The sequence below is a fragment of the Thamnophis sirtalis genome, unplaced genomic scaffold (genome assembly GCF_051295495.1).
Source record: "Thamnophis sirtalis isolate CommonGarterSnake01/CBP01778 unplaced genomic scaffold, rThaSir2_p1.2 scaffold_11, whole genome shotgun sequence".
NCBI lineage: Eukaryota > Metazoa > Chordata > Lepidosauria > Squamata > Natricidae > Thamnophis > Thamnophis sirtalis.
In genome coordinates this window covers 7,410,511-7,421,293 of record NW_028261391.1, presented here as the reverse complement: position 1 = coordinate 7,421,293, position 10,783 = coordinate 7,410,511, and the positions used below count along the sequence as shown (strand labels likewise).

The 10,783-nt window shown below is 44.6% G+C and overlaps 1 protein-coding gene across 2 annotated transcripts in view; it reads left to right on the top strand.

Annotated features, from left to right (window-relative positions):
• EPHB3 (EPH receptor B3) overlaps nucleotides 1-7,864 on the top strand; it is a 155,647-nt gene extending 147,783 nt beyond the window's left edge. For both annotated transcript variants that reach the window (XM_087725155.1, XM_087725154.1), the window contains one exon: nucleotides 6,472-7,864. In XM_087725155.1, the coding sequence (XP_087581281.1) occupies nucleotides 6,472-6,580 (109 nt within the window). In that variant the 3' untranslated portion in view covers nucleotides 6,581-7,864. The remainder of the gene's footprint in view (nucleotides 1-6,471) is intronic.
• Nucleotides 7,865-10,783: the final 2,919 nt, after the last annotated feature.

Sequence of the window (10,783 nt, the reverse complement as noted above, 5' to 3'; positions counted from 1 at the left end):
CATAACAACTGCCACGACTTGCAACCACAAGGCTCAGGCTCCATTACAATAGTACGCCAAGGACTTACCTGTGTCATTTGCCATAAACTATCCATACAGGTTTAGTTTGCCCAACACGCTAAATCATACGAAAGAGAGAGAGAGAGCTCATAAATCGCTCTGTTGTTTGTTGAGTTATGTATGCAAGTTATATGTCCGCCTGTTTGATTTACGAGTCATGGTTGCGAACAGCAGGTAGCCCAAAAACAAAAACCAACATCAAAAACTAAAAGGTTAACCCTAAACACAATTAGCATGCATACAGAGATCTAGTAGGTCTTTCTTGATCTGATAAGAATGTTGCATGAATCTGCCCACCAATCAATCTGAAGAAGATAAACCTACATGATCCCTAATCACAGATGCCTATTTGACAAGAAATTAAGAAAGATGATCATGATCAGTGGTGAAATGTAAATTTTTTTTTTGCCACTGATTCTCTGGGCGTGGCTTGGTGGGTGTGGCTTGGTGAGGGGGTCATGTGACTGGGTGGGCATGGCCAACCTTTTTTAATTTTTAAAGCATTTTTTACTACCTATTCACCTGAACTGGTCGGACATAAAAAGTGCTTTAAAAAGTGGGGAGGAAAGCTTCCGAAAATCTCGCTGAACCACACGATCCTCAGAAGCTTCTTTTTTATTACCGGTTCGCAGAACCAAAGACAATCGGTTCGTGCAAACCGGTAGCAATTCACATCTGATCATGATCATCATGACAACAACTTGCTAGCACCTTTTCTGATCAACAAATGTTATTAAAAGGCAGAAGCTCCTGGTGGTTTTTCTTTTCTTTCTTTGCCACCATATCAAAAATCGGGAAATGTGTCTGAATAGATAGGGATTGATAGGGATTTCAGGAAGAGGAAGAAGGACGTTGTGCTAGAAGGAGACTCTATGGTGAGGGAACCAGACTTCCGTTCGGCTTCAGAATTGAACGGAGGGCTTCCAGTTAGGACCTTTGTGGCTCTTTGAGTGTTTAAGTTTGCCGACCCCTGGGCTAGGATCTCAACTCATCCATCACAACAATTGCACTGCTTGGAATAGTGCAGATACAACAAGAGTATCTGTTGTACTAGCATTGTAGGAGGAAGAGAGTCTGTTATAGACCCAAGCCATATCTGTCCCTTTAACTGTCCCTGTCCGGCCTTCGTGGTTTTATTTTGAAGGTGACCTGCTATTTTTCTTTTCAATTTACGTATGTGCATTGATGTGGTACCTATGCACCTTCACAGCTCTATTGCTTTAGCCCTCCATAACAGTACCAGTTTCTCATGCGGGCCCTTGCAGAAAGTAATTGCCCACCCCTAGTGTACGGTGACAGAGAGAGAGAAAATCAGGACCTTCTAACTTTTAATAACATTTGTTGATCGCAAAATGTGCTACCAGGCTCAACATTTTTTTGGGAAAGTATCTTTAGCTATTGTAGTGGGAAGGAGGTGATAGTTACAACAAGGGCTCTCCAACCTTAGCAACTTTAAGACTTGTGGACTTCAACTCCCAGAATTCCTCAGCCAGCAAAGCTGGCTGAGGTATTCTGGGAGTTGAAGTCCACAAGTCTTAAAGTTGCCAAGGTTAGAGATCCCTGGTTACAACTACCAAAAACTGAGTCGGAACCATTTGGCAAACTTCATACATAGAACAACAACAACAATAATAATAACAATATCAAGAACAACAGCAGCATTAGCAGTGATGATGATGACGGATAACTGAAATCTCTTTGTGCAAACGAATTTCAGTTTTTGATATGGATCTTATTTTGAAACTCACTTGATAAAATAATACAGGTGATATTCAGCCGGTTCGGACTAGTTGACCCAAACCCGTAGCACCGAACTGCAGATGGGACTGCCCACCCACCCTCCCAGGCTCCAAAATGTCCTACGTAGCCTCATTTTCGATGCCGTGCATATGTGTACATGCATGAGCAAAGCGTATGCGCAGAAGTGTGCACCCTCGCAGTTGCGAACCGGTGATAAATCTAAGGGAATCCCACTGTTGGCTCTTAAATAAATAATCAAATAATTCAGAAGCCAGTCCTCCAACTAGGGTTCTCTCCACAGGGTGTCCCCAAGGAAGAATCAAAGATAGTGCCTGCAGCTGTGTGACTTCCCCCTTTTGTGTATCTGTCAAAAAAAAGACATTGGTTGTGTGGTCAGGGCCACCATCTTGATTTTTTCATTGTCCTCATTTTATGTGACATTTGGGACCAGAATGTTCCATCGTTAAGCAAGACATTTGTTAAGTTACAATGTTATGATCTTTTTTTTCTTTTGGCCATGGTGGTTAAGAGAATCATGGCAGCTGTGAAGTGGATCATACAGTCCTTCAGCAAACCTATTTTCCCTCAGACCGACTTTGCTTATCGCAAGCTCTCTGGGAAGGCCGCAAGTGGCAATCACATGACCTCACGACATTGCAGCCATCATAATTAATACATGTCGGTTGCCAAACGACTTTTGATCACGTGATTGCAGGAATGCTGCAGCAGTCATAAGTCTGAGGACCAGTTGTAATTTTTTTCCCCACAAAGCTATATTTTCAAGCAGTCACTAAATGGATGGTTGTAAGTTGAAGAAAAGAAAAAGTCTCAGTGGCTAAGACGCTGAGCTTGTCAATCAGAAAGGTCGGCAGTTCGACGGTTCGAATCCCCAGCGCCGCGTAACGGAGTGAGCTCCCGTTACTTGTCCCAGCTTCTGCCAACCTAGCAGTTCAAAAGCATGTAAAAAATGCAAGTGGAAAAATAGGAATCAGCTTTGGTGGGAAAGTAACAGCGTTCCATGCACCTTTGCCGTTGAGTCATGCCGGCCACATGACCACGGAGACATCTTCATACAGCGCTGGCTCTTCGGCTTTGATACAGAGACGAGCACCGCCCCCTAGAGTCGGGAACGACTAGCACACATGTGCAAACCTTTACCTTATAAGTCGAAGACTCCTTGTAAAGACACAAATACCTAGGCCCACAAATACTCATCTTGCTAAACCAGAAGTTAAGGCTAACTAAAACCTTGGTTGAAAACAATTGAACTTTTTGGGGTCTTTTGACTTAGTTTCATTCTAGCAATTTTTTCTTCCAAATAAATGAATCTTGTGCATCAGGAATGCAAAATAAAAGGTGCAATCTTTTTTTTGCATAGTTCAATGTTGGAAAAAAAATGGCTGCAGCCTTTTGTTAGGACTTAAGAATATTCTTCACATTAATTCCTGGGTTTCCAAACTTGGCAACTTTAAGACTTGTGGACTTCAACTCCCAGGATTCCTCAGTTCTAGTTCCACCACCCCCTCCCTCAGACCACTCACTCTCCCCCAGGAAAACCCACCCCATAAGGTTATTGTTGTTGTAAGAAAAAAAAATTGAAAGCTAGGTAAACTGTCCAACTTTTGAATGAAAGTTGACCTATAAAACAAATAAACGAACATTATCTGAGGCTGTTTATCAATCTAATATATAAACAAACTCCAAAGCAAGGCTGGGGAATATGATCTTGGTGTGTTTTTCTGTGGGTTTTTTGGGGGAAAAAACAAAGTAGTCATCTACTATATTTACTCATGGAAAAGCCAAAACGTTTAGAGGCCATAATGCACCCCAAAAAAAGCACGTTTAGCTTGTCTGTTTATTTATTTTCTGAGCCCAGAACATTTTACATTAAAAAGAGAAGTATAACATTTAGAACTAGTGCAACAATCTAAAACAAGGAAAACTGTGTGACAAATATAAAGCTTAAAAACACAGAAGGAATTTAAAATGCTTATGTGGCATTATGCAGCCTTTGATGCTCACAAAGTAGGAAAAGGGCTATATTCAGCTTATCTGCGGAAGGGCTTTATCCCTGAATAATAATATAATATTTAATTTAAAAAGCAGTCTGTGTGTCTGCGTGTCTGTGTGTGTGCATAAATACTTTTTAAAGTACCTTTATTTCCAGAATTTATTAACAGGTATAAGCCCCCCAGCAGATAAGCAGGCCCCCAATTTTTTTAATCAAAATACCATTTTTTAAAAAATACAAGTTTGCTAGTGGTACATTTCCATGAAATTTTGATAAAAAAAATTAAAATAGAATTGAGGGTTGGCTTATCCCTCAACTGGATGGGCTTATATGCAACTATATACAGTAGGTGTGTTAAGACTGGTTGTTGTTGTTTTAAAAAGGCAAAAAAAATGGGGAAAAAAGAGGAGCAAAGCCCCAGTTCTATTTATTTCATAGGGTTAGAATAGAATAGAATAACAGAGTTGGAAGGGACCTTGGAGATCATCTAGTCCAACCCCCTGCCTAGGTAGGAAACCCTACACCACTTGAGACAAATGGTTATCCAACATCTTCTTAAAGACTTGCAGTGTTGGGGCATTCACAACTTCTGGAGGCAACTTCTGTTTCACTGGTTAATTGTTCTCACTGTCAGGAAATTTCTCCTCAATTCTAAGTTGCTTCTCTCCTTGATTAGTTTCCACCCATTACTTCTTGTTCTACCCTCAGGTGCCTTGGAGAATAGTTTGACTCCCTCTTCTTGGTGGCAACCCCTGAGATATTGGAACACTGCTATCATGTCTCCCCTAGTCCCTCTTTTCATTAAACTAGACATACCCAGTTCCTGAAACTGTTCTTCATATTGTTATTGTCATTAGGAAAAATTGAAAGACACGGTGCTTTGTATACTTCCCTTTTCTCCTACAGGAAAGGTGGAAATAGAATCAGTTCCACAAAATGGCTGCTTGTTGCATCCATGCAGTGGAGATCAGTTTTGCTGTGCAATTTGTCAGTGTGTGTGTGTGTGTGTGTGTGTGTGTGAGAGAGAGAGAGAGAGAGAGGGAGGGAGGGAGGGAGAGAGAGATAGAGAGAGAGAGAGAGAGAGAGAGAGAAAGAAAGAAAGAAAGAAAGAAAGAAAGAAAGAAAGAAAGAAGCAGAAATGGGCAGGCATGGAGTGTAATCCCAGTCAGCCATTTATGGCATGAAAAATTGGTTCATCCCTCGTAATCTCAGGAAGTCCTCAAAGGTGGTATTCACTTACTTTCCCTACCAGTTCGCAAATGTGAGTGCTTGTGTGCACCCCATCTGCATATGTGCTTGGCCTTCCGCGCATGTGCTTTTAAGCATGAAAAGGTGCCTAAATAGGATGGCATAGAGACCAGGGACCCGCAATTTCCACAACCGGTTCTGGTGAACCGGTCCGAACCGGCTGAATACCTACCACCTCTGGAAGCTCTTTGGTGGAATATTTCTAAAGGTCAGAATCCTTTGCAATCTTTCAATAGTTTTTGCCAGATCAGTGAAAGAGTATTCTCCATATACAGGTGGTCCCCAACTTACAATCATTTGTTTAGTGACCATTCAAAGTTACAACGGCACTGAAAAAAAATGACTTGCGACCGTTTTTCACACTTTTAACGGCAGTTGCGGCATCCCCCTGGTCACGCGATCGAGAGTCAGACGCTCGGCAACGTCTGACTCCTATTTATGATGCTTGTGGATCCCCTTTTGCGACCTTCTGACTCTCAAAGTCACTGGGGAGGCCAGAGTCACTTAACAGCCGTGTTACTAACTTAACAACTGCACTGACTCACTTAACAACGGCTGTAAGAATGGTTGTAAAATGGGGCAAAACTCATTTAACCACTGTCTCACTTAGCAACATAAATTTTGGGTTCAATTGTCCCATTGCATACAGTCAGTCCTCAACTTTCAACCATCACTTAGTGGCCGTTTGAAGTTACAACAAACCCCCTCAAAAGCTACTCACAATTCAGTTCGAAAGTTTCCGTGGCCATACAAACAACCCAGGACCACATTTTGGGTACCCATCAACCAACCTACCCTTCTGTGCCATGAGGTCTAGTCACATGACCCCCATTTTTTCCAGAAACTGGTGCTTGCTTCCAATTTCCCTCAGAACCCAGTCCATAGCAAAGAAATGGTGCTCTTACCTGCCACGTTAATGTAACAACCATCCCACAAAAACCCTAGTAAAATTAAGTTAGTCACATGATGATCCACTTCACAACCGTCACAAGTTACAACCATAATTGCCAGGCTCGATTACTGTCACAAGATGAGGATTACCTGTATTGCTTTCAGATAGGAGACAAAGGCTGAAGATCACGTAATGCCTGTGCTAGTTTAATTGGCTCAACGTAAAGAGTTGAGCATTTCCTCAAATAGATTCAAGCTTGATTAGGTTTTTGGTGGCTTGGAAGAGCAGATTCAACCCCTTCAGCTTTATCTCTGGTTGAGTATAATTATACAAATCCAGCAAAGGACTTGAAAGTATGATGGGGAGGTAAGCTTGGAACACCAAACATCTCAAGAACTTCCTTCTAGTGAAGAAACCAAATGTCTTCTTGGTATCTCCGGGGGCCAAAGAGTTCCACCACTGGAAATATTTTGTCTTCTACCCTACTAACTCATTTCCCCCCTTATTGTCTTTTTTTTAGGGACCTGCTCAGGATAGGGGTGACGCTGGCAGGACATCAAAAGAAGATCTTGAGCAGCATACAGGACATGAGGTTACAAATGAACCAGACTCTGCCAGTCCAGGTTTGACCACGGAGGACTCTGCCTTTGGAACGGATCCCACTCCCCTGAGGGTCACTTCTCTAGGATTCTAGTTTGCGGTGCTGCCCAGCTTCCTGATTTTGAGGAAGGGGGCTTCTTCTCCATCCTCCTCCCCCCCCTTCCCGTTATCGGGGCGGGGAGCTTCTCGGTTTGCCAACAGACCTATGGCGGAACGGACTAGGATGACCCTAGCTAGATTAAAAGACACTCCCATATCAGCAAGAAGTCGCCTTCCTCGTTTCTGCTGCGGCGTTCTCGAAGTGGCGCGCCAACAATTCAGCGTCTTCATATTGAAGACAGGTTACTGGGGAAGGAACCATAAGAGGCCTCTCTCTGCACATCGTCCCTTTCGTTCACACAAAACCGCCATCCCTATAATCTGCCTCCAGCGGCGCCACGGGGGACTTTCAGCTTCCGTGGGCTTCCGAGGTTCAGAGATCTCACGCGGCCTTCCTTGGCATCATCACCAACCAGAAATGTGGCCTTGTCCCCTCCGTCCTGGCCAAGAGGGAACCGTTGCCCTGAGCCCAACGAGTTGAAGTCGTGTCGCCCCCACGCTAGGACCATGGAGCTGGCTGGACATTTTTCCTCTCCGTGGCCTTGAAAAATTGTGCGCCATTCGGAGCCAGATGCAAGACGTCTTTTCTGCCGGGGAGAATAAAAGAGCCGTCTGCTTCTTTGGCTTCAGCCGCACCGGGACTGTGACGTCGGTGGTGGCTTTAGGACAGGACGTTGAGCGACTTTGCTCTCTCCCTCCGGCGTTCCGGGCCTTCCCCATCCCAGGGCCTGCCAGCACGAGTTTGCACAAAGATCACCCAGATGGACAGCCAGTTGAGGCAGCTTGCCGGCCCAGCGGGATTGAAAGGAGGAGAGGCTGCGTGGGGGGAGAAGGGGGGGGCGGAAGAGGGAAAGTGCATCCCAGGCCTTCCTCCCCGTCTCGTTTTATGCCTCCCCCCCCCCACTCTCCTTTTCTTGACACACGCTGTGATTGCTGCCAAAAAAAAAAAAAGACTGGAACACTTCCTTTTTTTTCCCCCTTTTCTTTTTTTTTTCTTTTCGGTTTTTGGTGGGTTTTTTTGTTTGTTTGTTTGTTTTGATTTTTTTGTTGTTGTTGTTTTGCATTTGCTTTTCCTTTTCCAAAAGCCACTGCAGGCCTGAGCCGTAGGGTAACGAGGCTGCCTTGTGAAGCTGGCAAGCTTGCATGTGTAAGAGTGCGTGTATGGGCCATATGGACTGTGCGCCATGGCAAAATAAAGGCAATAATAATTTTAATGAAGTTTTGTTTGGGATCCGTTGTCTTTCGCTGTCTCTCTGATCTGCAGGACCTTGTCAAATCCTGCCCTTCCCTTTTGCCTTTATTTTTCTCTCTCTTATCTTTCAGAAGAGTAGAGTGTAATTTTTCCTTTCCATCTCCAAGTTATAAATAACCAGCCACTAGGAAGATGCTTTAGATATTCTCTGTGTCTGTCTGTTTTAATCTTGTCCACTTGTCGCACTAACGTTGAATTTGCTCAAGTCATAAAAGGGCCATAGTTTCCCATGCCGGCTCAAGAATTCTGGGAGTTGAAGTCCACACGTCATAGAGGGGCCATAGTTCCCCATGCTAGCTCAGGCATTCTGGGAGTTGAAGTCCACATGTCATAGAAGAGCCATAGTTCCCCATGCCGGCTCAGGAATTCTGGGAGTTGAAGTCCACTCGTCATAAAGGGGCCATAGTTCCCCATGCTAGCTCAGGAATTCTGGGAGTTGAAATCCACATGTCATAGAGGAGCCATAGTTCCCCATGCTAGCTCAGGAATTCTGGGAGTTGAAGTCCACACATAGAGGGCCCATAGTTCCCCATGCTAGCTCAGGAATTCTGGGAGTTGAAGTCCACACATCATAGAGGAGCCATAGTTCCCCATGCCGGCTCAGGAATTCTGGGAGTTGAAGTCCACTCGTCATAAAGGGGCCATAGTTCCCCATGCTACCTCAGGAATTCTGGGAGTTGAAATCCACACATCATAGAGGGGCCATAGTTCCCCATGCCGGCTCAGGAATTCTGGGAGTTGAAGTCCACTCGTCATAAAGGGGCCATAGTTCCCCATGCTACCTCAGGAATTCTGGGAGTTGAAATCCACACATCATAGAGGGGCCATAGTTCCCCATGCCGGCTCAGGAATTCTGGGAGTTGAAGTCCACTCGTCATAAAGGGGCCATAGTTCCCCATGCTACCTCAGGAATTCTGGGAGTTGAAATCCACACATCATAGAGGGGCCATAGTTCCCCATGCCGGCTCAGGAATTCTGGGAGTTGAAGTCCACTCGTCATAAAGGGGCCATAGTTCCCCATGCTAGCTCAGGAATTCTGGGAGTTGAAGTCCACAAGTCATAAAAGGGCCATCATTTCCCACCCCTGCTCTATGGCCCTACGCTGGGTGTTGGTGTCCAGGGTTGTGGAAAAACCTTAAATAGGGGCCATTTAGACTTTGAAATGCTCCATTTTGAATCTAGGCTGCTCATTTAGAGTTTTTCGAACAAAAGTGGATGTTTCCAAGTCTAAACTATTTCAATCTCGATGTTTTACATATCCCTTGCGTGACAGATTTGGATGGAGGGATGGGTGGGTGGGTGAGTGAGCTCATTTCCTCTGTATTGCAACAAGCAAAATTAGAGGGTGGGATTTGTGCTGAAGGACAGGAGAAACTCAAGCTAGAAAATCTTGATTTGAGATTCTTTTGACCCGGATTATGAAAGCGTGAGACCAATTCATTGGATCCCAAAATTGTTTTAGACTCGTGCCACTTTCCTACAGATGAGATCAAGGTGTAGGGGGGAAAATACATGACAGGCATTCAATCTAACTGGATTCTCTTCCTTTCACATTCCCAGTTTGACGAACTCATCCTGTCCTTCCTCTTGGGGGTTTCTGCATTCAGAAAAAGTGGGAAACTTTCCTTTTTTTGTGAATTTCCATGCATTCCTGAGAGAGAGCTCCTGCTCCCCATTTTTTATTCTTTGTGTAAGGACAATCTTCTCCCCCCCAATTTTTCCCCATTTTTCAACTTCCTTGAAATTGGGGGAGCCATTCCTTGAAACTGGCCCAGTCCCCATGAGGAAAAAAAATAGTAGCTGTCAACTCTCAAAGCATCCCTGGCCTGCTCTCAAGTTGTCATAGGAAAGGGGGGAAGGGGATACTGATGAAACAGCACAGCAGCTAAAGACAGATGCATATTCCAGATTTATCTCTCTCAAGGCTGCATCCCAGGGTTACTTACAGCCCGGAGGGGAGTGATCTCTACAACCTACGAAATTGCCCCATTGGCAAATATGATTGATGACACATCCTGGGGAGGGAGGGGGAAAAAGGGTCATGATTGGGGCCATAAATTGCATGGGGTCAGAGCTGGCTTCACTTGGGTAGGTGCCAACATGAAGCTCCTAATAGATTGGATTTCTTTTGAAGCTTGGCTCAAGGCTCATGATTTAATTAGGGCATCCATCTGCCCTTTCCTCTGTTTTTTTGTCTTGACTTTGCCTGGTTTCTTCTAACTAAGCTTAATATGGAGGAAGAGTAGCAGGCTAGCACAGCATTTGGTGCACGCTCTCATGGGACAAAGCAGATCTGTCATTGCTATCATCCATCATCATGTGTTTTCATTCACCTGACACTCTGCAGATGGTTTTTCGTCCTGCCATTTAAAAAAAAAAGGCTGGCTTCCTATAACCCAGAGTTAGGGAACTATGGCCCTTTTAGGACTTGGGGACTTCAACTCCCGGAATTCCTGGAATTCTGGGGATTGAAGTCTACCAGAGATGATCCTGCACAGTTAGTTTGGGTACGTGATATGGCAGAGTGATATATCGGACCAGGAGTTTACTAGATTTGACCAGATGGCAAAAAGGAGCATCATGCTGAAATTCCTAATTCATTCGTCATATGATACAGCCGTGGTGGCGCAGTGGTTCGAATGCAGTACTGCAGGCTACTTCTGCTAACTCCTGGCTGCCTGCTATTTGGCAGTTCGAATCTCACCAGGCACAAGGTTGACTCAGCCTTCCATCCTTCCGAGATCAGTAAAAAGGACCCAGATTGTTGGGGGTAAATATGCTGACTCTGTAAACCGCTTAGGGAAGGCTGTAAAGCACTGTGAAGCGGTGTATAAGCCTAAGAGCTATTGCCATTGCTATAGGTAGTCCTCGACTTACAACG